The sequence below is a fragment of the Didymella exigua genome (genome assembly GCF_010094145.1).
Source record: "Didymella exigua CBS 183.55 unplaced genomic scaffold M421scaffold_12, whole genome shotgun sequence".
Classification (NCBI taxonomy): domain Eukaryota; kingdom Fungi; phylum Ascomycota; class Dothideomycetes; order Pleosporales; family Didymellaceae; genus Didymella; species Didymella exigua.
In genome coordinates this window covers 57,675-82,210 of record NW_022984786.1, presented here as the reverse complement: position 1 = coordinate 82,210, position 24,536 = coordinate 57,675, and the positions used below count along the sequence as shown (strand labels likewise).

Sequence of the window (24,536 nt, the reverse complement as noted above, 5' to 3'; positions counted from 1 at the left end):
TTCGTCATGCACTGTCTCAAGCATCGTGGTCTTGTCTGCTTCTGCAAGGGCTGTACGTCCCCATTATCAGCGTTTGTTCGTCCACACAGGGGTCAGCATCGAACAAAGCAGTCACACAAGCCGAATGCATCCAAAGGGCGATTGTCAATAAGATGTAACAGCAGCGCAGACGTCTGTTGCTGCTTGCGCAGATATAGTAGGACGCATTCCGCAACAATTACATTCCTGAGACCCCCGAGACGAATCCGCACACCACCCGCTTGCGGCGAAACAGGGCCTCATCAAAACGACTGGAGCAGCCAGCTGCGCATGTCGAGAGTGTCCGTCCGTTGTACGATCTGGGATCAGTGATTGAGTTGGCTTCGCCAGATCTGAAGAGAAGGGCTGCAAGATGCACAACATACGAGAAACGACTATGACCACCCAAAGCATCGGCGTCGCGTACAGCACCGAGCCAGCCTTGACACGCATTCACACAAATCTGCCACCGCCATACACGTGGACCGGTGCGCGCGCCGGCGAACTTCGGTACGTGACGAATGCAAGGGAGCCCACGACCTGTAGCTAACCGCCACAGCGCAAATCCACAAGACTTCACATGCACGACTACAATCCTCGTCGGCCCCAAACTCACACCCTTCAGCATCCACACGTCGCTCCTCACGAGTCAATCGCCCTACTTCCGCGCCGCGCTCACCGGCCCCTTCGTCGAGAGCAAGAGCAAGACCATCACCTTGGACGATGTGAATCCCGACCATTTCTCCCTCCTCGTCGCCTGGCTGTACACCTCGGCCGTCCCCGCGCCCTTCAAGGACGGAAAGCCCGCGTACTACACCCTGCTGCACCTCTACTCGCTCGCGGACCGGCTGTGCATGGAGGGCCTTCGCAACGCGGTCGTGGATCTCATCGCGGATCTCGCGGACCAGACAAACTCTGTGCTCACGCCGAGCGACACACGGATCCTGTACGACGGCATCCGTGACAGCGCACCCCTGCGCGACTTGGTGCTGGATCTCTTCGCGTTCAAGAAAACCGATCGCCTTGTTGAGGGCCACGTCGACGCCTGGCACGCCGCGTTCCTGCGCGACCTGTGCGTCCTACTCAAGCGCCCGTGCGCCCAGGCTCTCCTCAGACACCGCCTGCGCATGTGGTGTCCAGACGCGTGGCACGGCGCGCGCAGCTGCGATTACTGCCGCGCCGTGCTGAAGCCGCGTTGTGGCGCTGTGGCGTGCGACGACTGCTGTTTGAGCTTCTGCACGACGTGTGTCGAGGGCGGTGTTGCGGTTGCCGGGTGGGATGACGGAAGGGGGAGGGAGGCGGATGAGATGCTTGGCGCGGAGAAGAGAAAGGGCGGGAAGTGGGAGGCGTGTAAGCCGTGGAGGGGCGCGCGGTGTGCGCTGTATCACGAACACGATGAGACAGAGCGGTGTGGGGATATCTTCATGGGGAGATGAGGATGTGTTTCCCACCACTCACTCCGTGGGGTTTCTATGATTGCTTGCGGCATAGCTTTGGAGTTTGGGTTTGTACATGTTGGCTGCGAGGCATACATGATAGTAATAAAGATACGGTAGTTACCCGAAGCTCGGTTGCGTGAGAGAAGACGCTGAACGCCTAGTGGTATTAGGTTCCTTTCGTAGTCGCACATGCAGGCAGAAAGATGCCCGCTGCTATTTTACATGGCCAGAGATGGCTTCATCTTCTTTACTCCAGAAGTTGAGATTACAAGTAGTACAGGGTAGGGGCGGGCACAGTTGTTCACGCGACAAAGTTCTTGACATTGTCCAACCACCGGATGTACTCCTTCTGCTCCTTGTGGTCGATGTAGTCGGGGATGAACAGCGCAAGGCGGGTGTTGATGCCGCGCTCCTCGAGGTACTTCTCGAGCAGGATCTGCAGGTCCTCGTCGAGGTTGTTGAAGGGCGGGCCAGTGTACAGCGTCCGCCTCGCCCAGTCCTTCTCGGCCGTCTGCGGGTCCGCGAGCTCGGCGTCGGGGAAGTAGTACAGGTCCTCGATGATGAAGTCGCCGTCCTGGGCAGTGGCCTCAATGGCGAGCGCGCCCTTGCCCGGACGCTCGATGCGGATGCTGGCGTGCGAGGGGAAGCCCTGCTCGCCCTCGCCGTCGACGTCGTAGTCGTCCTCGAGCTCCTCGCGGTCGGCGGGGGCGGTGCGATCCTCGGGGGCGACGCGGATGTTGCCGTCCTTGGTGGTGCCCTGGGCGGTGGCGCCCTTGGTGTTGGCGCCGCCGGACTGCACGTCCATGTCGGCGTCGTCGTACATGGCCTGGTCCTCGAGGGCGTCCTCGGGGCTGACGTTGTTGCTCAGGTCGGCCGTGGTGAAGGTGATGCGGATCTTCTCGTCGCCGAATGTGCGGGTCAGGACGACTTCCTGGTTACCAGCCTTGTCCTCGAGCTGTGCGGATGGATTAGTCAACACAACATGGCGCCATATTGGGCAAGACGGACCTCAAAAGGGCTGTTCTCAAGGTACTCCTTGATGTTGGCGGAGAGGTCGTCATCCTCCTTCATGTCCTCCTCCATGGAGATCTCGCTCTGCAGCTTTGCGACGAGCTCCTCATTTGCTGCAATGGCGTCAGTCTTGATCCATTCCGTATTTTTGAAGGCATTCCGTACCGCTGCCTTCTTGTCTCCTGATCGCGGAGATGTGGAAGGAAGCTGTGAGCCTGGGGGCGGCGGACCATGTTGGCTGGAACGCTACTGTCTGGCGGACCAGCGACGTCTGCGGGCGGACAACCTTTGTGAAGCGGGCGGCACGGGGCGCAGTACGGGCAATATTGCGGAGAGACAGCATTTCGAGTGAGTTGTGAGGCGTGTTGATGCAGTGTCAGATGGGGTGAGCGGTCATGGTAACTTTTCGAAGAGCTGCCCCGAGCTTCTTGACATCAGTGCTTGGCGAGTCGACGACCGCGGCCAAAATGTTGCGCGCCGCTATCGGCTTGTGACTGCATTGATCTTCTTTGCACGTTGTAGATTCCGCGCAGTTACTGTGCGTTTCGTGTAGCTCTTGTCTTGTCTGCCCTGTGTCTATTCTGCTGCCATTGATACTCTTCGAGGTGCACGTCATCCACGAGTATCCGCGGCACACCAAGTCAAGCCCACGACTCCAGCACCGCAACACCTGCGAGCTCCAGCTGCAGCAATCTCAGAATGGCGGCTGCACCAACAGAGAAGAAGAAGGTGAATCAACAAAGTGTTCGTTGACAGATGTGAACTGACATGTAGTAGCCGAGTGCTATGCGCTCCATTCTTGCCGGTGCGACTGCTGGAGCTGTAGAGATCTGTGAGTGAGGGTGGAGCTCAACCAAGAAGAACTACACTGACAGAGTTCACAGCCATCACATACCCTGCTGAATGTACGCGAACCACTTATATAATTGTGATACCACCATCTAACACCTCTCAGTCGCAAAGACACGGACCCAGCTCAACCGAAGATTAGCAGACGGCAAGAAGCTGCCATGGCCGCCGTTCGGCAAGCAGTGGTACGCAGGATGCACAACACTGATCATCGGCAACTCGTTGAAGGCGGGCATAAGATTTGTGGCTTTCGACGCATACAAGAACATGCTGGCAGACGCTGAAGGAAAGATCTCCGGGCCGGCCACCGTCATTGCTGGATTTGGTGCAGGAGCAACCGAGTCGCTGCTTGCCGTTACTCCGTTTGAGAGCATCAAGACACAGCTGTAGGAGTTCCGCTTCTGGGACTTAGGGACGTTGCTGATGATTGTTACAGCATCGACGACCGCAAATCAGCGAACCCCCGAATGCGCGGCTTCCTCCACGGCTCACGTATTATCGCACAAGAGAAGGGCATCCGCGGCTTCTTCCAGGGTTTCCTTCCCACTACCGCTCGACAAGCCGCCAATTCCGCCGTCCGCTTCTCCAGTTACACATCGCTCAAGCAGCTGGCGCAGTCGTACGTTGCTCCAGGAGAGAAGCTCGGCGCTGTTAGCACATTCGGTCTTGGAGGTCTTGCTGGCATCATCACCGTCTACACAACCATGCCCATCGACACAGTCAAGACACGGATGCAGTCGATAGAGGCACGGGCTGCGTACAAGAACAGCCTTGACTGCGTGGTCAAGATCTTCAAGAACGAGGGCGTCTTGACGTTCTGGTCTGGCGCTCTGCCTAGATTGGGGCGTCTCATCCTGAGTGGCGGTATTGTTTTCACCATGTACGTATCAGAACACCTCCAGTGTTCTTCTCCACTAACTGTGCCCAGGTACGAGAAGTCGATGGAGCTCATGGACAAGTTCGACCCGGAAGGTCGGTACATCTAGATGGTCAAATGATAGACGCCGCTCAAACCGGCACGCATCAACACGTATCAAAGCAACAATATACCCAACGTCGACTTTTCATTCATCGCAATGCTCTGTTGCGAGGCAGGAGCTACCGTCGGAGTTGCAATTACAAGTGACGCCAATGAAATTGCTCTAACTGTCCAAGGGCTTTCTGCGATAGTAGGCCAAGAGAGGGCTACGCTTACTACAGCGGCGATCAATGCGGCCTATCTGAGTGTGAGAACGCTTAATTCGGGCCGAGCTTTGCGACGTACGGTAACATTCCAACTTGCTCCAGATCTGCATGCAACGGTCCTATTTGCAGAATACTGGTCGCTATGTGGATCAACGCGAAACACACAAGCTTCCAGAAAACCCAGCAAAGATAGCTGGTGTGGGCTTTGTCTTTGTTGCGGCCCTGTTGTAGCGCATCCAGCGTCAAAGAGACAGGATGGCAGAGGGCACGAAGAGGGATACAGTCAGCGATAGTGAGACACAATAGTAAATCAGTGTCTGGACAGTGGGCCTGTCGTTTCATTAGAGTTGATTAATGCCTCCTCTGCTTCCGTACCGTCACTTGTCGTTCTCAGATCGTATACCTGAACCGTGGGCTCTCGTCGCCCATCTCAGCAATCTCCTCTTCGCTCTTGCCCGCCATCAAATGATCCTCATCGCCCTTATCACGTTTTGAGTTCAGCATACCAAGGTACGCCCACAAGATGGCGTAGCAGGCAAGCGCAAATGCGATCATAGCCATCGTCACTGCGTGTCCTTTGATAAAACGAGGCCCTTCCTTTGCAGGATACAACTGCAGAAGTCAGTACGGTGATTTCCAAACAAAAGACTAAGCCACTTACAAACGAAGACATAATCCCCGCACAGTTTCCAATCGAAAGCTGCAAACCCGTCGCACTCGTCCTCTTTCCATACCGCGGCAGATTCGTCGGCAACCACGCCAGCGGAATACCAACACACACATACAACCCCATAGCGACCAGAAAGCACCCCGCATAATGCGTCGCAGAGCTGCTCGGACTGATCAACATCGCGTACCCGATGATACTCACCACGCCCAGCAGGATGGTGTAGAAGCCGCGCTTCTGCTGCTTGTCCGAGAAATGCGCGACGACCAGGTATGTGATGGCGCCGAGCGCGTAGCACGGGATGGTGAGCACCTGCACCGTTGCGCTGCTGGCCTTGGGCATGATGGCGCGGATGATAGTAGGCAGGAACGTCGAGAAACCGTAGAGCATGGTATCGCTCCCGAACTGCGCGAAGCAGAACAGCCAGACCTTCCAGTCCTTGAAGCACTTCCGGACGTCGTCCCAGTGGAACTCGGCGGCGCGCTTGGTGTAGCCTGTCTGCCGCTTGAGGCGCGCGGCAGCGTACGCTCTCTCGTCCGCGTCCAGGAAGTACGCTGTCTCGGGGCTGTCGGGCAGAATCCACCATGTCGCGATGCCGAGCACGAAGGTCGGGATGCCTTCCAGGATCATGATCCAGCGCCAACCTCGCTGGCCGGCGATGCCGTCCATATGGCCGATTGCGTAGGCGAGCAGGCCGCCGCATGCGCCTGCCAGCGCGGCGGAGACGAAGAGGTAGCCAATGCGCAGCGCGAGTTCGCGCTTGGTGTAGAAGAAGGTTAGATACACGGCCATGCCGGGGAATAGACCACCTTCCACAGCGCCGAGGAGGAGACGGCATGCGATGAGGCCGCCGTAGGATTGCACGATGCCGGTTAGTGTTGCGATGATGCCCCAGGCGACGGTGATGAATGCGATCCAGCGCGAGGGACGGAGTTTCTTGAGGACCTGCTTGCGTCAGCTGTGGTGACTGGCAGGCGGAAGAGGGCGCAGTACAAGGTTGGAGGGCACTTCGGATAGGATGTAAGTCACGAAGAGAATGGATACGGCGGTTTGGAACTGCGTTGAGTCCATGCCGAGATCTTCTTCGAGGCCGTAGAGGCGTGCGTTACCGATGTTGACTCTAGTATCATGTCAGTGGACTCTGTGGCTAGTACGCTTTGCTTTTCGAGCTGGCTAAAGCTTGCTCTATTCGAAGTACTCAAATATGAGACTCGTGATTTTTGAAAGAGCATTTCAAGAGGTCGAGATTGGACAGAGACTTACCGGTCGAGAAAGCTGAGGAGGTACAACAGCATCACAACGGGAATGATGTAGACATCGAGTTTGTGAACAAGCTTCGCCTCGTACACGAGGTCAACTCCTCCCAGCTGTCTTTCTATCTCATCGCTCTCCAACGAATGAGGAGCATGAGGATCCGCGCGCTCACAATACTTCTCGATATCGCTCATCCTGGTGGCGACGTGCTTTCAATATTAAATTGGTTGACAGATGAGTCCGCCCACGTCAGAAAGTTGGTGGGGTCGCGTGGCCTTGCGCTGTCACCCAGCGGCTCAGAATCGCAAAAATGTGCAGGTTCGAGGTGATTGGTCTTTTTCACTCAGACGCGCATCTTGAAACCAAACGTAGCAGCCGTCATGGTCGCGTACCCTCCCTTGCCACGAGCAGACGTTGCTCTTAAATCTTCCACGGACCTAGTCAAGTCAGACCCACCTTAAGAACGGCAGATCCAGGCGGGGCTGGGCCAATGAGGAAGCGTGCTAACTGCCCTTGGTATGACGTCCTCTCTTCTGCTGATATGGCACCACAGTTGCGATAACCACTGTCAATCGCTGATATGGTTGCGCTGACGCCAAGGGGAGTACGGTTGCCAATGCTCAAGGTTGGGGGGTTAACGCCAGAAGATGGGGGCGCCTCACAGGGTTGTTGGACGCCCTGAAAGCTGAAAAAGTATCATCTGCGCTTCTTAAGAGTAGAAATCAATTATGTATCTGGCATAAGTCAGCGCTTTCTGTGGAATTCGTAGACTCCACTAGAGAGTATAAAGTCTCAGTATATACTTATGGTATTAGGGAACGTGTCTTGATGTTAATGCGCGCCGCTGTTGCCCTCACCTCCGATCCTCAACCAAGCCTCCCAGAGTGATACAGCTACTGGCTGCACAAACAGGCTACTGCACTTTGAAATAACTATGAAAATCGTGCTGAACCCAAAGAGCGGTCTGCAGGTGGTCGTGACTCAAGGGATGCCATCTACGTGCTGTCCGCCAGGGCGACCCTTACTGACTCCCGCTCAAACCCATAGGGTTGTGGCGATGCCTCGTAGCCTTACGCAGACACGCCTTGAATTTCTTCACAAGCGATTAACGAGGTCTACGAGCCGAATTCGCCAGAACTAGATGTCTGAAACATGGCCGCAGACACCATCGATGACGAAGCGTATCCCGAAATAACCTGCTCCCAGTCCATAGGCAGCACAAGGCCACTGTATATGTCTACATTCGCCGAAGGATCAATCGGCCAAATCAATTCATCACGAAGTACCTCGATCTCATCTGTCAACTCTTGCTGTACCGTGAACATGCTTGACGGCGTAGAAAAGACCGAGTGAGCCACGGCGCGAACATCCTTGGCCATCGCCTTTCCAAGCGGCCATATGGATCCCATGGCGTTCAAAAAACCGATGCTTAGCTTGATGCGATCGCGCGCGATGGAAAGGGCATGGTCCTCAAGCAAATTACTGCAAGCAGAGACTTGTGCGGTGGCAATCTGTGCGCTGATGCACATGCTGAAGACGCTGTGCCTCTCAATGATACATGGTATGGCGAGGAGCTTTGTCTGAATATCTGCTACTCTGAGTGTGCGGGCTGTGTGTGCGCCTCGTCCGGCTGATGGAGGCATGGAGAAGGGTGCTGGTGGCGAGAAGGATGAGGTGATAAGCTCTACGTCGTTGTACACGAGCGAGGAAAAGGGTCGGTGCATCGTCATCAGAACACTCCTGAGTTTAGTTACTGTACATGTAGCTATGTGAGGGGTGCGGGACTTACATTGCTCCGACCATGTGGGCTTGAAACATGATTTCATCGACGGTTCCATCCTTTCGCAAAGGATCTCGTTTGGTGGATGGGAGCAGCGAGTGCCAGATAGCTATCTTTGCATCCATAGTATCGACGAGTTCTCTGCTGAAGTGTGCGGAAGTGGCAAAGGTACGCATCACTGTGACCCGTCAGTCAGGTTCCAATATGCGAGAGGCTTCCTACCATAAGCGACAGTCCTACATATATCATGCAGATACGCGATCGAAGAGTAGACCACTTCAAGATCAGCGAACTCTCGATTCCCCATCTCCTGGTAGGTAGCAGGTGTCGGTATGCGCTGTATCGTCAGTGAGAGCGTGTAGATAGGGTCGACACGGACTTACCCCGGTGATGTAGAACTCATCATCGCAAGGCAGATCGACGTCGCTCTGCATATTGGCCAACTGGTATATCGGTGTGTTCATGACGATGGCGAAGTGCTGATCAGTAAAAGCCAAAATGTACCACGTTCTTCTCCACGACTCCTCCAGCACCGGATTGCACTCGCCCCATAAGCGTGCGAAATCTCGCTTGTGCATGTCTAGCTCTAACGCGAGCAGAATGGCAGAGTCTAGCGTCTTTCGAGACTCTGGACGCAAGTCTTGATGATGCTGCGCGATTGCAAAGAGCATAATGGCCTGGACACTGAATGGTGTACGTGGTATGAGCGGCGAGGTGATAGCTTCTAGTGCAGCTTGATAGTATGGTTCTGACGGGCAGTAGGATGCATAGAGACTCCCGATCCATTCGAGGACCAGCGATAGCTCTTCCAGTCCGTGGCCTTCGACCATCTTCCGCGATCGGAAGAATTGCTGCGGAAGAACAATCGGGAAGGCAGGCCAAAAGTACTCGTAGAACAACTCAGTCAAGCGGTCATCGCTGATCTGGAAGGTCAGAGTGCCCGGAGACCCGGATCCGTTGTCCTGTATGTAAAGGTTTCTCAAGGAAGTCGTGCTCGACGGACCACTACGCAGGTTCTCGTCGCCTTGAGAGCGCGACATCGGCGTGGTGTGTGTACTGGCATCGCCGGCCGAAGCGGACTCTTTTGAACTCTGTTTGACTTGCTCGCCTTCTTGCTGCAACCTCAGTCGCCTCCGTGCGAGCGCTTCCTTGTTGAGACCTCCTCTTCTTGACTTCTGGTAGTTGCACTCTTTTCCACCACGTCGGCATCTGTTACAGACAGGCTGATGTGAATCACATTTGACGTGCCTACTTCGACACTGAACGCAAGCCAACATGACTCGTTCAACGCGTCTCGTGTCTACTTGTGAATCCATATTGATTATTGAACGTGGAACGTCGCGCCAATTAGAGCGCATTGAATGTGGCCCTCGGTGAGCTTAATAATGCCGAACAGGGCTGAGTACGCAAGGCCAGTGAAGAATAGTTAAGCATGTAAACATCAGTCGTACAGTTCCAAGCTGCGATACGAGGGAAGGTAAATTGATGCTCTTGCGGTGTGGCACGGTGCAGACGGAACGCCTGGCGGGGCTGTGTCGGAAGTCGGGCGAGGGCGGCCAGATCCGGAAGTGTAGCTAGGTGTAAAAGGCAGGCCACTGGAGCTCGCTGCATCTCTCACCTACCAAGAAACGCATCTACTGGATGGTTCGCAAAAACTTGGTTATGATTGGCTGTGCTTTTGATCCTTGCCTAATCTTCGGACCTCGCAGGATCCTACTACTATACCTCCAGACTTTCACTGCCGTCCTTCTTCGTATTCGGCACGATCTTCAGCGAGAAGTCGACGTGAGGTACACCCTGATGTATACTGCTCGTGCTGACAATGTCGATGTCAGCACAAACATACTTCTCCACGTTGTGCTCGGTCAAACCTCCGCTGACCTCAACCAAGAAAGTCTTCCTGTCCCCTGTTCCCCGTCCCCACTTTCCTTTCAACTGCGCAGCTGCCACTTTGACATCCTCTGGCGTGAAGTTGTCCAACATGACGATGTCAGCGCCGGCAGCGATCGCTTCGTCTGCCTCTTCGAAGCTCTGGCATTCGACCTCGACCTTCGTAGCAAAGCCACCTGCTGACTTTGCGGCTCGTACGGCGTTGGTGATGCTGCCTGCAGCAACGATGTGGTTGTCCTTCAGCATCGTCATGTGAGAGAGGTCGACTCGATGAGCATCAACGCCACCAACAAGCATGCCGTACTTCTCTACTAGTCGGAAGCCAGGCGTGGTCTTACGTGTTCCAGCAAGAATATTCTGGTAGCCGGCTTTTCGCAGTAATGTTAGAAGGCGGTTCGATTTCGTTGCAACGCCCGAGCAGCGGGCGAGTGTGTTAAGGGCAACACGCTCGCCAAGGAGGAGGTTGCGGACTGGACCGCGGACGGTTGCACAATGAGTCTTGCCACCGTCCTGACCGACCGAATCGCCTTCCTTGACATGCCACTCTACTCTGATCACAAGTGTCAGAATTTGTTTTCTGTATGTGCTTGTGGATTACTCACGTGCATTCTAGCTGCTTGAACACCTCGTCAAAGAATGGGACGCCAGCAACGATACCCTGAACACATCAGATTTGCCACCTTGCATTGGTTCAATCTTGCTGACCGCACTTTTGCCCAGAAGTTTTGCCTCTGACTGCTCTTCGCCAACAACGAAACCTCCGTAGTCGAAGCTCGGTGTGTCCTCCTCGAGCCACTCTGAAACCAACCGCTTGTACGTCAAAGGCAACAGATGCGCAACCTTTCCGTGCGCTGGGGCTCCTTCTACCTTTGACATGGCTTCGGACGTTCGGAAATAATGTAAGAATTCCAGAGAGATTGAGAAGGGGAGGGCTTGTGGAAGGGGTGATGAGTTCATCGGACCTTCGGTACTGCCCCGCCAATTAGCGGGCGCATTCGGAACGCCACCAAAGCCTCACCCACGCTGCGGGTATTGCACCTTCCTTCATCCTCTAGCGTACAAGTTGCAGTACTGCCTTTGTTTTGTCCATCTTTCATATTAAGCTACCGGTCTCATACTTCTTGTGACTGCCACCGTACGGAGATTCTTCGTATATCTTCGTGCTGCGACCTACTTTCCGGTTCCCCGTTCTCCAGGCACTCCACACCATGATCCTTCTTTGCCGAGTGGAAGACGCCTTTTGAGAATCCTGCTGGTGGGCGCTTGTTCGAAATTTTGACAGCGAGCTCCTGCAAGAACTCTACCGGATAGCTCTCGAGAGGACCGTTTCCCGTCAACCACTCGACTTTGATACTGTAGGTGAAGACATCAAGGAGAGAACAATGTGCTGACTGCCCTTCACGGTGCCTTCGTAAATGAGTTCGATCATGTCACGCCTCGGCATTGTATACCGGTAGTCGTCGCGTATCCTGTAGATGCTGCGTATGAGCGCCTGAATAATGCAGTTCTTCGCCTTCACATCTTGTACTATGTCGCAAAGGACATACATCTTGGCGAGATTGCGCTGCGCAGCTAGTGTCTTTGTAACGTCACTCGACAGTCCGGGCGTTGTGGCGAGCTCATTGTGGTATGCGATATGAACATAGGTCTCGAACATCTCGATGTCGCTGTCTGGAATGCGTACAATGCGGTCTTCTGCTTATTTCCGATTGCCCGTTAGCGCCTTGCAGAAGAACATCGAGCGGGCTGTGAAGGGGCTGCAGTGTACGATGTAGATCTTGAGGTATTCGTTGGTGCCAACATCGATGCGTACGAAGTCGTCAAAATTAGTTTCACATTGTCGATCAAAGATGTAGTCGTCAAAGGGTGTAGCCTTACTCCATGCGCTTTGTCGTGGAGACCACCATGCCAACTGTTTGCGAGGTCATACTGCCGATTGAAGTAGTGCTGTCGAGCAGCTGAGATGTCAGAGCTGTGCGGTTGCGGGAAATGCAGTTGGTGTTGAGGTAAGGCAAAGGCAGCGCATGTGCCGAATCGAGGCCATCGACCGATCGGCCGTAGTCTTTGTAGGGTAAGGGAAGATGACAAGAGGTGAAAAGGCGTTAATGACCGCTGAGTTGAGAAAGTCCAGCGTTCAGCGAAGAAGGTAGGTTGCGTTCTGTAATGGCCAGAAATCTTTGCCAGGGGATCTGTGATCTGGTGCGGCGCCTTGAATCTCACAGACGCGACTTCTGCCCTATGATGAGAATGAGCGTACAAATTTGGTGGTATGTTCGTTTGGTCCATACAGCTCGATGACCCGCATGAGCGCCTTTCCCCTGACAAGAGTAACTCCATTCATCGCAATGTCTGAGTAATGCACCTTCTAGGCCGTAGAAGAAGTCGGTTGTAAGACCATATTTTGCAGGGATGTGAGAGGCAGTCAAGGTCTATCCATGCATCGTTTAAAGACATATAACTCTGTGATGGACGGAACATATCTGTTGTTGTAGCAACTTTTTCTACGATGGGAGATCAACTCGAACTACTACGGCCGCGAAAAATATCGGAACAATCTGTCACTACAGGTTCTGCATCACATGATATACGCTGACGCTAGCATCGCTGTGACAATTGGATGGAGGTGTTAGACGATTATGCAGCGACCCTGCTCCTAGAAGTGAGACTGACTGGGATTGTGGAAGCAGCCCTAGCACCATTGGCCCAGTGCCGAACACATCAGCTTATCCCCAAACGTGCGGACGATACGTACATGCTGACTGCATGATGATCAAGACAGTATCATATAGAGAGAGCCCGGCCAATATGGAGTCTGTGTGTTGTGACTGTTGCGAACAATTGTCACTAGACCTCCTACATCTTCGTCAGATCTGGGTGCGAAGTACCGCTGTACTGTTGCCAAGCGCGTAATTTACATGAGTTCCTGCGAAGTAGTAGCCCTGAATTCTCGATCGCCTCGAGGAAGCGCCACGAGATCGTTTCTGTAGCCACATCCGTGAGACTGCAAGGCTGCATACGCTCTCAGCAGAAAAAGTCGCACTTCCACCTCCGCAGCTGCACCTCTACCGCCTCTCCCCACCTTCGTTACTCCATTCGAACTATTCTAGACCAAGTTTCAGATTGAAATCATGGGCAACAAATTCGGAAAACCAGAAGTGCGTCACACCAGCTCCCTCAACCCCGAGGAGACCAATGTAATCCCCATCGACCTTGCACTCGAATCCGCGCTCGTGCGCAAGCAAGATAGACACATCCTCCCCATGATCTTCCTAATGTACTTCTTCACCTTCCTCGACCGGACGAACCTCGGAAACGCCCGAATCGCCGGCATGGACAAAGACCTCGGGTTGGGCATGTACGGATTCAACACAGGCGCCTGCTTATTCTACGCCGTCTACTTTGTCGCCGACGTTCCTGCTGCGCTGTGCGTGAAGAAGTTTGGCTTCGTGGTTCTGCCCCTGAGCTGTGTTTGCTTTGGCGCAGTCACTGTTGGGACTGCGTTTGTTCGTAACAGTGCCGGGTTTTACGCCATCCGTATCTTGCTGGGTCTTTCTGAGGCGTTTCAACTCCCGGGATTGAGCTACCTGGTGTCACGGTATTATCGTCGTCACGAGGTGACGACTCGGATCTCGTTTTTTATGCTGGGGGCTGCGGGATTCGCTGGTGGGTTTGGAGGCCTGTTGGCCTCGGGCCTGCTGCGCTTGGGCAGCGTTGGGAGCGTGAGGTCCTGGCGGGTCATCTTCTTGGTCGAAGGGTATGGCCATGTTCTCTTGATTCCGGGAAGAGTTACTGTTTGACTGACTACAGCGCAGGATCGCAACAATCGGATTCGGCATCATCGCGCTATGGCTGTTCCCAGCTGATCCATCAACGACACGGATCTTCAATGCCTCAGAGCGAAAACTAGCCATGCGCCGACTCATCCACGACCAGCCCGCCGTCGTCTCGCACAAAGAAAAGATAACCTGGTCCCCAATCAGGCGTGGTGTCTTCAACGTCAACGTGCTCATCGGCGCCTGGATCTTCACATGCAACCAGATCACCGTCCAGGGACTCTCCATCTTCACCCCGACAATTCTGCGCCTCAATTTCCCCGCCAGATCGCTGGTTCAGATCCAACTCCTCTCGTCGGCGCCGCCGCTAGTGGGCATGCTGTTTAGCCTGGGCGTGGCGTACGTCACGATGAAGACGCGCAGACACGGCGTTGCGATTGCTGCCTGCGCCGGCCTGTGTGTAGTCGGGTATGCCATGTGGCTCGGCTCGCGAGATCCGCAGGTGCGGTTTGCTGCAGTTTTCTTGAACACGGCGGGAGGGTATGGTTTCGGCGTGCTGATTATCGCATGGACGTTGGCGAACGCGGCGCCCGATACGGCGAAGAACGTTGCAAATGCTGCTGTCTCTGGGATTGCAAATATAGGTATGTTGTCTCTCCTTACCATACGCTGGCTCGTACGAGTTCCGTACTGATACCCGTGATAAGGTTCTATCGTGGCGACGTGGAGCTACATCAGCACTGATGCGAAAAACGGATACAAGATTGGCAATGCTCTGAACACGGCGACCGCACTTTCCGTTGTTATTGCGTCTGTAACACTCGTGCTGTATCAGACGAAGGAGAATCGAAAGCGTGCGATTGGTGCGCGTGATTATCGTGTAGAACGATCGGCAGACGAGGTTGCTAGACTTGGACATCTTCATCCAGAGTTTCGGTATATCCGCTAAGTGTATAGACACCCATCGAAGCCTTCGTTGTGCGTATGGTACGGAAGATATGGGAACCCAGCAAGCTAGGGGCAATCTCTAGTAGAGGACAACTTCCAGGTTGCTCGATATCATACTTGTGTGCGGACTAGTGGTCGATAGCAGCTCCAATTATAAACTACTTTGGGTAGTAAAACCCTTCGGCCGAAAGGGGCTTTCTGAGGAAAAGAGAGAGTGTAGCTAGATTCTATCCATGTATTCTTGGGGTACATCTGACGATAACGGCTGACCTCATCTACAAAACAAAAGCACACCTCTCTCATCCTCCCACTCTACAAGCTACAGTCCATCCACACCCTTCCGATACCGCTGTGGTGCTCGCTGTATAACTAGAGCAGAAACCATTCCAACAGGGAGAAACACGTTCACTCGACACAGTGATCCTGCAGCCAATGCCCAACTCCTGTATTGTCGTCAACGCCTTGCGACCGCAGCTCCGAAAGTAGACATGACGGGCAACTTGACACAGTCCTCTCTAGTCCCTGAATTCAACGTTATCTATAAAGTCGATGGCGAGGAGCACCGAAGGTTCGTGGGTTGGCCCACCTTCACTATCCTAAGGGCATAAAGCGGAAGGCGTAGAGGAACATGGGTACGTTCATAAATGTTAACCATCTGTGGCCAGATCCGTTTTTAATCCTTGATCATCAGTAGAGTAGCAAAATGCCGTCCTCATACACCTGATCCCTTAGATTTCTCCATTCCCACTCAGACCTCATCACACCCCGCCCTCACTCATCCAACCCCCACCCCTCTCTGAGATCCGCAAGCATCTCCCTACTCTCCGTCCCATCCTCCACCATCCCCCACATCACCTTCGCAATCTTCTCCCTCCTCATCTCAACGCCCATCAGCACCTTCCACTCCCTGTCCACCTCCGCCCTCTCCTCGGCGGTGACTTTCTTCGCCTTCCCAGCCCTCAGACTCTCCAGCCTCGTCTCGATCTCGGCTTTCTCGTACTCGAGCGAGGAGGTGGCGGATAGTATGTCCGCTGCACTAAGAGAGCTGGTCAAGGATGCGAGGGTGGCGCGGAGTGATTTGGCGAGGGCGTGGAGGTCGGTGGTTTGCGTGGTGAGGGCGGCGATGCGGGTGTCGTACTCGGCGAGCTGGTCGGGGGAGACGGCGTCGTCGGGACTCTGGAGGGTACTGTTAGTGACTGAGAGGGTGGCAGAGATGGGCGATGCGTGCTAAGATGGTTACGAGGTGAGATGTACCTGCAGTGCATGGTAGACGATCTGCTTGCCTGGAGTGTATCAGCTTCCGCAGGTCCATGCGGGCGAACTGTGCTTACCAGCCGGACGGCCTTCAATGAGCTTTTGCTCGTGTAAGTCCTTCAGCAGCTTTGCTGCGGCGGCTGCATGATGTTAATCGCTTCTTCCCCGCTGGCAGCCCCCGGATAACAGCGATACTGACCTTTCGTGACTTTGTTGCGTAAGTTGGCCGAGATCTCGATGGCGGAGTAGGGTCTGTTTGTCTCGCCTGCGAGAAATCAGTTGCGTAACACTGAGGAGCGTGGCGGTGATGGAAGATGAGACGAGACGTACGCAGATAGTGCAGGATCATGTCTGATCCCTCGGCGCCTGTTGCCTTCTCTTCTTTCTCGGTCTTCTTGCGAGGTGCCATGTCGATGTCAGTATAAGGTCTGGAAGGGAAAGCAGGATGTGTTTTGTTTCCTTCTAGAGCGGGCGCTCAATGCTGTGTTGGGACGCTAAGTCGCGGGTCTGATGGTGAGTGTTTGAGAAGAAGGAAGGAGCGCCCATGAACATGGCAGGTGGGGCAATCTCAAGCTCGAGCAAAACGATGCCCTAGATCGGCTCAGCTATGCAAAGTAAATGCAGTGTCCATTGGAGATCGGAGAATGCACGCAATAGAGCGCATGAGTATCTACCCTCCACGCTCTCCAAACTCCCTTGCCCAGTCCTCAAACTGCTGCAAACCCTGCTTGCTAACAGATGGCCGGATGGTGCGTAGACTAGCTTGGAAGTCTTTGAACTGTATGGGACGAATCTCGTCCATTGTCATGGTGAGAAGGCTTTCGCCTAGAGAACGCAAGGGGCCCATTGCGGCGTCTTTCGCAAGTGCAGTGATGTCAGAGCCAGAGAAACCTATATTGCCGTCAGTCATATGATCATGCGGAGAACCGAGACAGCGTTCAGACTTACCATCTGTGAGCGCGACCAAGCGGTCCAGGTCCCTCTCGCTCAAGTCATGTTTCTGGTGGCTCAGCAACGTCTTGACCTGCTGCTTCCTGACAAAATCTTCGGGCAGCGGGATGTACTGTCTCCGGACAAATCGACGCCTTGCCGCTTCATCGATGGCCCAGGGCAAGTTCGTTGCTGCAAGCACAAGCACGCGCGTCGCATCGCCTGTCTCTTTGTCTTTTTCGCTTGTTTCCCTACCAGCAGCGGCTTTCTGCAGATCTGACCACTGGATCAGGAACTCAGTCTTTATGCGCCGTGTGGCCTCGTGCTCAGACGAACCTCCTCTTGAAGACAGCAGCGAATCGATCTCGTCGACGAAGATGATAGACGGAGCGAGCATTTTCGCCAGCGAAAACAAGGCGCGGACAAGCTTCTCCGACTCACCGAGGAACTTGGATGTCAAGCTGCTCGCAGAGATGGCGAAGAAGGTCGACTTGGACTCCGTAGCCACCGCCCTCGCTAGCATCGTCTTTCCGGTCCCTGGTGGTCCGAAAAGCAGCATGCCTCGAGCAGGTTCTCGCAGTCCCATGAACAGGTCCGGCCTGAGAAATGGATATACAACCGTCTCTTTCAGCGCCGACTTTGCAATCTCCAAGCCTGCCACATCGTCCCAATGCACTTCATCTCCCTGTATCACGATCTCGTTCAAGATGTTCTGCGCTGATTGCTTGTCCACGCCTCGAGGGAGGTTCTTCAGTATCTCCTCCGTCTTGCTCTTCCACTCATCAGGCTCCTCGTGTGTCTCACCACCTTCGCCAAATTCAGCAGTGGGGTTTGGAGGTAGATCTGCACGCATCGAATCTCCTCGTCTCCTCGCCTTTCGATGGGGTGGCCGTCGAGACTCGTCGTCAAAACCGTCCTCGGCCAATGGTATTGGCTCTGGAGAAGGCTCTCTCCGAACATTCCGCGTTCGACTGATATTGCTTGGTGTCGTAGGCGTAGCTGACGGTCTGCGTGTAGCATCGACTTCCTTATTACCATACTTGGTCGACCCTAGGTCACTGTACGATCGTGCTGCCGCCGATGCTGCTAAGAGTCGGGGATCCAGTTGCGCTGGAGGATACTCCTTTCGATATGATGGAAAGGCTGGCAACGGAGGCAGAGCTTTGCTCGCCTGTGACGAGTGGTTTCTGATCAACTCGGCCGGCTTCGAAGGTACTGGCGGCGGGGCAGGCGCGGCTTTGCGGGGGATTGGAGGATGTTTTGGCTTTTCCGTATCGCTATTATTCCTGGGTGCTGGCACAGCATAATTAGTAGATCCTGACCCTTCGCGTGTCTGAAAGTAGAACGGCGCTGGTTTAGGCGAGTCTTGCCCAGAGGGATGCACGAGCGGTACCTCAACCTGTGGTGTTGCAGCAGGCATCTCCATCGACGCGCGGGGAGAAATATTAACCGGAGGGGTCGCTGCCTTCGGTGCGTTCAGACCTGCTCTATTCGAGCTTGATGCGGCAGCCCTCGATCCAAATGCCAGTGTTGCAGCCTTCGATGCCTCAGGCCGTGACCTCATCGACATGGGCATCTTGCTTGCCGGCTTGCCATCCTTGTTCGGTCTCAGTGTCCGCAGCATCCTGCTACCCTTCTTGTCCGGCGATGGTGTTCGCGACTTCTTATCGTCTGAAGGTCCAGGGTTGAGAGAGGAGTTGCTCATTGTCTGCGTCAGGCTGCTGATCCGGTGCTTCGACATGTTGCCAGAGCTCTTGCGCGGTGCCATCGAGGGCCGACTGGGTAGCGGGGGTGGTCTTGCGAGGTCGCTCTGGGCAACAGGCGGTATCGATCCTCCTCCAAGCCAATCTGACGAGGCGTTCGTGTCGGAGGGCCCTAGGGGCGCACCATGCGGAGGCGGGGTGGGAGCTTGGGCATCGGTGCTCGAAAGACTCTCCTTTGACTCCTCTCTACTCTTCTTCAGTGCTTCCAGCAGGTCGACGCGTTCCTTGCACTGCAGTTCCAGCTGCCGTAAGGACTCCACCAAGGCTCGCTCTGTCTCGGACGACGGACGGTAGGTGGTGGGGTTGCGACGGGCGTTGTGGTAGTAGATCTGATCGAGTGCACTCCTCCATGATCGCAGGGCTTCCTTCTCGTTGTGCTGATGCAATTCGTCAGCGTCTTGACCATCTGATCTATTCATAGACACCAACCTGGCTCTCAAAGTACACAGCAGTGGAGCAGGCTAGGAAAGCCTCGTCGTAGGCCTTTTGCGTCGTGTTTGCGCGCATGGTGTCGGGCGCGAGCAGCAAATGATCGGCGATCTACGGCATGTGGTAGGGTTATCGAAGAGGAATCGCGGAGCCGTACCAAGATGGTGGTTTGAGGCTTGTCCGTTCTGCGGTGACGTAGCTTGATATCATCAGAAGGCAAACGGCTAACTTGCGGCTGCGGCGCACGCGACGCGTATCTGCTTTGGGGCTCAGTCACAAGCCACAGCCCCGGATACCAGATTTAACTGACCGCAATTAGTTCAGATCACGGTGTTATCACCGACACAAAAGACTCGGCGAGGGATCACAGGGCGTGTGCGGGTCGTATTCAGATCTGCACTAGGGCCACTCTTGCTATCGATATGCGCTCCTCTTTTCAGCGCACCTAGATCTTGACAGAGCGATTGAGTCGATGGTGCCAGTTGGCGGAAGACGCCAATGCTACATTCCCCATATGGTACAAACATATCTGCGCTGACTGCATAACGCTCAGGAGAAAAAGCGTCAAAAATCCTAGACGCCGCCATGTGGTCCTTCCAGATATCAAAGCCAGGAAAGCTTCTATGACTATACAACGAAGTGTGGAGCCCGCCGCGCGTGCCTACGCAGCTCACACGATGCGGCTGGGAAGCCTGCTCTATGCCGAAATATCGAAATCCCTTTTACTGCCGGGGTGTATGTCGCATTATAGGAGGATGCGCTGCACGGAACGCGTGAAATCATGAAAGATTGTCATTATAAGGCGGTGTTAGGGTTTGTGCTGCGGGCGATGAAGAATGCCTTGGCCATCTCGTATGCAGACCTGTGCTGATTAGTCTTTGCTTCGCAAGTGGATTCTCGATGTGCGCTTACCAGCAGATCGCTGTGCTGGGCATGGTGGTGATGATCCTGGGCTTCAATCCACGGAAGTAGCCCTTCCAGCCTTCTCTCTGGTGGATGATCCTAGCCGCTTGGACCAGGCCAGAGACGGTCCTCAGCTCAGCGTCGTGCGCGCTGCCTCGTGTTTGTAGCAGTGTCTTGATGACGTCCAAGGGCGTAGTAAGTGCCGCAGCAAACCCACCAGCCAGTCCACCGGCGAAGCAGTGCGTGTACGGGTCGTAGCGGCCCGTGGGGTTCATGACCTTCGATATCGATTCGTACGACATGAACTGCAGCGCGGTGAAGGGCACCGTCATGCACAGTGTGGTGGGGTACGAGACGTAGAACGCGCCAATGCCTTCCTTGCGGAAGACGTCGCGGGCGCAGTGGCCGACTGACGTGTAGATGGAACCGTGCAATTGCATGCGCTGCTTGACGACTGCGATATTCTCAGTGTGTGTCGGCGTGGCAGGAGTAGTGCTACAAACCATCGAACGGGTTCATCAGCGCATCGCTGGTGATAGTGGCTGCGGCACCGCTGGCAGCTGCGGAGGGTTAGCGACACCTCCTGAAGTGTAGGTCCCAGAACATTGCGCACCTGCAGCAAGAGGATGGTGCTCATGGCTCTCTCCCTCGTTCCCACCGAGAGCGTGTTTTGTGGCTTCGTAGGACGCAAAGTACACGGCGTGCGCGGGCCCTGCGTCACCATTAGTCGCGCGCCCAGAAAACATGTCGATGCCAGATGCATGTACCAGCGCCCAGAACAACACTGGAGAGTCCCTTCCATAGCGACCTGAACCCCTCTACCCTCGAGACTGTGACAAGGGCGTTGGCGATGGAGTTCGTGTATGTCGCCGAGGGTCCAGGATTGATGACTTGCATCCTCGTCTATCCGGCTGTCAGCACGTCGTCCAGCATTGTCGCAGGTCCCAGAGGGGTCGCGTACCTTGAGCATGTCGACGGGGTACATGACCGAGTGTTCCTAATGCGAGTTCAGCTGATGTGCGTCTGACGCGGCGACTTCGGATGCGTACAGCAATACCTGCGAACGCGCCTGCGAGCATGTTCGCGCCCAGCGAAAAGTTTGGTGGGAGCGCCTCATAGCTGGGGGAATGGTCAGCGATGGCGCTTGTGAGGCCGCTGGCTCATTGGGAGCTGTACTCGTGCTCTGCTTCTTCGACGGACACTGCTGGCCGGTCATGGCCACCCATGATCTGCCCGGGCGTGACGACGGTGGATGCCAGTTTTGCGATTGAGAGTGAGGGATGGGGACGGCGGCGTGCAGCTGGATCGGTTGCGCAGGATAGGACTGTCTGGGCGTGGTGGTGGCAGTGTCCGCGTCGAGGATTGATACTTTTGAGAGGCCGAGACGCAGAAGCTTAGCCAGATTATTGGTAGGGCCGTGTTAGCGCCATCACTGCACTGTCAAGTCAATGACCGCCGAGGTCTCGTAGAACACACCGTCATCTCAATTGCCATGTCACGACGACGTAAAGCAAAGCTAATGCACACAGTCTGACATCGCTAACTGCCGCTGCACCCTTGATGTTCTGCGCCTTCCTTCGATATCTTGTGGGCGCAGAACTGCACGCATCGTCATGACAGCGCGTAATTGGAATGTCGCTGCGGACTTGCATCATACATCATCGCTAGCGATAGCTCTTGGAGGTGCCACCGGGCCGTGAGGGGAACATTGTTTGGGCTAAAAGATCTGATCTTATCAGATCTTCGAAATCAAGGCTTTGCAAGGCTTCGCAAAATCTCACCCCCCCATGCACTGCTTGACAGTCGCCATGGCGATGGAGGCGGTCTGCTGGACGTGCAGACTTCTAAGACTTCTTGACGGAGCATGTAGATGTTTGTCTGTATCAAATTCAGAAAAAAATCTGATAATCTGATAATGCCTCAAATTTGGAATTACGACCCACATTACGAGCGGACTTTGTCTTTGCTCCCCGAAAACAGCCCGAGCTCTTGTAGAGTATTTGCAGACCATCGAAAAGTGCCAGAAGATCCTTGAAAGGTTCGGAGGTAGTCAGTGTTGCTACGCGGCTTGTGTGCGTAATATGGTAGTCTTTCAGGGCTCCAATACTTTGTCAATGTTGTCGTCGCTGCAGCCGGAGTGTGATCTGAACAGCAGCTCACACTTTATTCAACAGGCAGTAGCCTATGATAGTTGCTCGCAGGTGTGAAAGTACATTTGTACAATATATTCTACAGCTCGCGTCTTTCGAGACACGAGGAATGTCTCCGGGAACACAGCGCACTGTGCACAATCCCGCAGGCCCGGGCCCTTGCAGCTCGCACGCAGATACGCGATCAACAGTCGCACTTCTTGTGATATCTCGGGAATGCAACAACATCCCTGATATTTTGCACTCCAGAGAGATAGCAGATCAGGCGGTCGAAGCCTAGACCGAATCCTCCGTGTGGCACACTGCCGTATCGTCTCAAGTCCAGATACCACTGCAGGGACCCGTCTGATGCCTCGGCGCTGCTGTCAGCTGCTGCGGGGAGGCCGTGGTCGGCCATCGACTGTTGCAGCTCGGGCAGGCGGTGTTCACGCATCGAGCCGCCTACCAGCTCGCAGATCTCGGGCACAAGGAGGTCGAAACATGCCACTGTGTCTGACCCAGACGGACTCGATGGCAGCATGTAAAATGGCTTCATCGAACGAGGGTAGTCTGTGACGAAGATGGGCCCGCCTTTGCCGAAATGCTCAGCCAAATAGCGCTCATGCTCTGTCTGCAGACCATCCTCGTGTTCAGGCCAGAACTCGAACGTGGCCTTGCCTTGTGCAGTCGCCTCCTTCAGATGTCGTATCGCCTCAGCATACTTGATTCGCGGCCACGGTCCGTCAACAAGACCCTGCCATCGTTGTGCGAGTGTGTCGTGCGACACGGATGTACCCTCTTCGCCCTGATCCCGTGCCCGAGCCTCGAGTAGCTCTTGACCTACACGTGAGGACTGAAGTTCCTGTGCAACGGAGCGCAGCATGTCCTCCACCACATCCATGACATCTTGGAGGTTTTCGACAAAAGCTACTTCAGCTTCTAGCATGTAGAACTCGCTGAGGTGACGGGCTGTGTCGCTCTTCTCGGCGCGAAATGTGGGAGAAAGCGTCCATACTTTGTCGACAGACTGAGCAAGCGCTTCCAGGTGGAGCTGACTGGAGACAGTCAAGTACTTTGGCGAGCCGAAGAAGGGGTCACGCAGTTTCTTAGCCTGACCTGATTGACCAGGCACACGTGCTGGTGTAGCATCAGACGCAGCAGGCTCGATGGTGAAGACCTCTCCGGCTCCCTCGCAGTCGGAAGAAGTAATGATGGGTGGGTGGCATTGGATGAAGTCGTTCTTGGCAAAGTAGCTTGTCACCTGCGCGGTGACGAGAGATCTCAGCCGCAGAAGCAGAGCGTTGACGGGTAGTCGAGGTCGTAAGTGGGGAATAGTACGGAGGTACTCTGCTGACTGGTACTTCTTTTGGATGGGAGATGTGGTCGCATCGTTAGCTCCAAGCACACGGATGTCTTCAACTTGAAGCTCGTGAGACTGCTTCCCACCCGGCGATGGTGTCCATTTCCCAGTCACGGTCACAGCGGCTCCAGTTGATAGGCTGTCAATCGCGCAGTCAGCACTCGAGACTTAATAATGCGTCCACTAGACTGACTCTTCTGCTAGTTGAGGTGACAATACAGCCTGCACTGTCGATAAAGTCGAGCCATCGCCGATGACAGCAAAGGCGATGCGCTTCTGCTTCCTCACGGACCGGACATAGCCATGAACCGTGAGTGTCTCACTTTCCGACGAACTCCGCGGAGACGTAGACGAAAGCGGGGAAGCTGGCCTTAGCAGCTCAGCTATATTAGTCGGGCAAAAGGTTGATTTCTGCCGTGAACTCTGGAAGCACAACGCATGTGCCCGAGTAACGACTGCGCGCCAAGTTGCAAAGTGCTGCGAATGGAGTGCACTCCTTCGAATCGGTGACAGCAGGCTCATTTACGCGTCGGCAGAAGACAGTCAGCCAGTGGGCAGCGTTACCGTGAAGCGTGAAGGCACGACACGTTCACATGTCGTCGACGAGACCTCGAAAAGGGAAATTGCGCACAGACTGCGCTAAGAGCAACGCAGATCTATGTCCAGCTTGGCCGTTGCAGGCACTCGTCAGTCGTGCGACCCGAGCCTTTCTGAAACACTCCCTAATCTCCACGACCTCACTCGAGTTACACGAGATCTCATGCCCTAGTACGACAGCCGATGGATTGACGGGTCTCCGTCTTGGACGTGCTCCGCACTGTTATTGGCCGAGGAGAGCCTTTCATGCCCCGCCATTAAAAAGCATTTCACAACAAGATCTCGACCGCCGTTGCTACACGCCGCCTGGATCGTGCACAAAAACGCCTGTCACAGCATGAGTCTGCCGTGATGGTG

The 24,536-nt window shown here is 54.8% G+C and overlaps 10 protein-coding genes across 10 annotated transcripts; 3 read left to right on the top strand and 7 right to left on the bottom strand.

Moving 5' to 3' along the window:
* Nucleotides 1-415: 415 nt before the first annotated feature.
* On the top strand, nt 416-1,454 carry M421DRAFT_4659 (uncharacterized protein; the record flags this gene model as incomplete). Its single annotated transcript, XM_033594697.1, has 2 exons — nt 416-528; nt 578-1,454. The coding sequence occupies 2 exons, from the start codon at nt 416-418 to the stop codon at nt 1,452-1,454; spliced, it is 990 nt and encodes a 329-aa protein (XP_033449067.1).
* Nucleotides 1,455-1,758: 304 nt separating this feature from the next.
* M421DRAFT_62006 (mitochondrial glyco protein) lies at nt 1,759-2,811 on the bottom strand (the record flags this gene model as incomplete). The annotated part of the gene is made up of 3 exons (XM_033595935.1): nt 1,759-2,412; nt 2,466-2,581; nt 2,634-2,811. 3 exons carry the CDS (start codon nt 2,809-2,811, stop codon nt 1,759-1,761), a joined length of 948 nt encoding a protein of 315 aa, XP_033449066.1.
* Nucleotides 2,812-2,952: 141 nt separating this feature from the next.
* Nucleotides 2,953-4,580, top strand: M421DRAFT_140394 (tricarboxylate transport protein, mitochondrial precursor). The gene is made up of 6 exons (XM_033587469.1): nt 2,953-3,197; nt 3,246-3,300; nt 3,353-3,373; nt 3,424-3,703; nt 3,754-4,197; nt 4,246-4,580. The coding sequence occupies exons 1-6, from the start codon at nt 3,168-3,170 to the stop codon at nt 4,301-4,303; spliced, it is 888 nt and encodes a 295-aa protein (XP_033449065.1). The 5' UTR covers nt 2,953-3,167; the 3' UTR covers nt 4,304-4,580.
* A 235-nt stretch (nt 4,581-4,815) lies between these two features.
* M421DRAFT_420044 (MFS general substrate transporter) lies at nt 4,816-7,117 on the bottom strand. The gene is made up of 4 exons (XM_033592338.1): nt 6,433-7,117; nt 6,163-6,289; nt 5,164-6,114; nt 4,816-5,114 (listed from the first exon to the last, which is right to left on the bottom strand). Exons 1-4 carry the CDS (start codon nt 6,615-6,617, stop codon nt 4,893-4,895), a joined length of 1,485 nt encoding a protein of 494 aa, XP_033449064.1. The 5' UTR covers nt 6,618-7,117; the 3' UTR covers nt 4,816-4,892.
* A 287-nt stretch (nt 7,118-7,404) lies between these two features.
* Nucleotides 7,405-10,969, bottom strand: M421DRAFT_100595 (nicotinate-nucleotide diphosphorylase; the record flags this gene model as incomplete). The annotated part of the gene is made up of 7 exons (XM_033586543.1): nt 7,405-7,425; nt 7,590-8,160; nt 8,213-8,381; nt 8,426-8,513; nt 8,560-9,126; nt 10,025-10,563; nt 10,795-10,969. The coding sequence occupies 7 exons, from the start codon at nt 10,967-10,969 to the stop codon at nt 7,405-7,407; spliced, it is 2,130 nt and encodes a 709-aa protein (XP_033449063.1).
* A 188-nt stretch (nt 10,970-11,157) lies between these two features.
* On the bottom strand, nt 11,158-11,883 carry M421DRAFT_420042 (uncharacterized protein). Its single transcript, XM_033592337.1, has one exon. It carries the CDS (start codon nt 11,748-11,750, stop codon nt 11,427-11,429), a length of 324 nt encoding a protein of 107 aa, XP_033449062.1. The 5' UTR covers nt 11,751-11,883; the 3' UTR covers nt 11,158-11,426.
* A 1,338-nt stretch (nt 11,884-13,221) lies between these two features.
* M421DRAFT_61776 (MFS general substrate transporter) lies at nt 13,222-14,815 on the top strand (the record flags this gene model as incomplete). Its single annotated transcript, XM_033595911.1, has 3 exons — nt 13,222-13,847; nt 13,906-14,510; nt 14,574-14,815. The coding sequence occupies 3 exons, from the start codon at nt 13,222-13,224 to the stop codon at nt 14,813-14,815; spliced, it is 1,473 nt and encodes a 490-aa protein (XP_033449061.1).
* A 770-nt stretch (nt 14,816-15,585) lies between these two features.
* Nucleotides 15,586-19,268, bottom strand: M421DRAFT_100593 (AAA-domain-containing protein; the record flags this gene model as incomplete). The annotated part of the gene is made up of 7 exons (XM_033586542.1): nt 15,586-16,010; nt 16,137-16,208; nt 16,268-16,333; nt 16,399-16,496; nt 16,782-16,959; nt 17,017-19,138; nt 19,191-19,268. 7 exons carry the CDS (start codon nt 19,266-19,268, stop codon nt 15,586-15,588), a joined length of 3,039 nt encoding a protein of 1,012 aa, XP_033449060.1.
* A 282-nt stretch (nt 19,269-19,550) lies between these two features.
* M421DRAFT_420039 (mitoferrin-1) lies at nt 19,551-21,453 on the bottom strand. Its single transcript, XM_033592336.1, has 8 exons — nt 21,270-21,453; nt 21,143-21,212; nt 21,055-21,090; nt 20,861-20,996; nt 20,707-20,805; nt 20,597-20,653; nt 20,103-20,547; nt 19,551-20,052 (listed from the first exon to the last, which is right to left on the bottom strand). Exons 1-8 carry the CDS (start codon nt 21,317-21,319, stop codon nt 19,986-19,988), a joined length of 960 nt encoding a protein of 319 aa, XP_033449059.1. The 5' UTR covers nt 21,320-21,453; the 3' UTR covers nt 19,551-19,985.
* A 974-nt stretch (nt 21,454-22,427) lies between these two features.
* Nucleotides 22,428-24,022, bottom strand: M421DRAFT_4649 (putative asparaginyl-tRNA synthetase Slm5; the record flags this gene model as incomplete). The annotated part of the gene is made up of 3 exons (XM_033594696.1): nt 22,428-23,721; nt 23,776-23,947; nt 24,016-24,022. 3 exons carry the CDS (start codon nt 24,020-24,022, stop codon nt 22,428-22,430), a joined length of 1,473 nt encoding a protein of 490 aa, XP_033449058.1.
* Between the last annotated feature and the right edge of the window lie 514 nt (nt 24,023-24,536).

Coding starts and splice junctions, on each gene's coding strand:
- M421DRAFT_140394 (XM_033587469.1), top strand. CDS start 3,168: ATGGCGGCTGCACCAACAGAGAAGAAGAAG. Junction 3,198..3,245: donor CACCAACAGAGAAGAAGAAG/GTGAATCAACAA, acceptor GACATGTAGTAG/CCGAGTGCTATGCGCTCCAT. Junction 3,374..3,423: donor CATCACATACCCTGCTGAAT/GTACGCGAACCA, acceptor AACACCTCTCAG/TCGCAAAGACACGGACCCAG.
- M421DRAFT_420044 (XM_033592338.1), bottom strand. CDS start 6,617: ATGAGCGATATCGAGAAGTATTGTGAGCGCGCGGATCCTCATGCTCCT. Junction 6,290..6,432: donor CTCCTCAGCTTTCTCGACCG/GTAAGTCTCTGT, acceptor ACATGATACTAG/AGTCAACATCGGTAACGCAC. Junction 6,115..6,162: donor CCGAAGTGCCCTCCAACCTT/GTACTGCGCCCT, acceptor TGACGCAAGCAG/GTCCTCAAGAAACTCCGTCC.
- M421DRAFT_420042 (XM_033592337.1), bottom strand. CDS start 11,750: ATGTTCGAGACCTATGTTCATATCGCATACCACAATGAGCTCGCCACA.
- M421DRAFT_420039 (XM_033592336.1), bottom strand. CDS start 21,319: ATGGGTGGCCATGACCGGCCAGCAGTGTCCGTCGAAGAAGCAGAGCAC. Junction 21,091..21,142: donor GCGCGTTCGCAGGTATTGCT/GTACGCATCCGA, acceptor AACTCGCATTAG/GAACACTCGGTCATGTACCC. Junction 20,806..20,860: donor CAGTGTTGTTCTGGGCGCTG/GTACATGCATCT, acceptor ATGGTGACGCAG/GGCCCGCGCACGCCGTGTAC.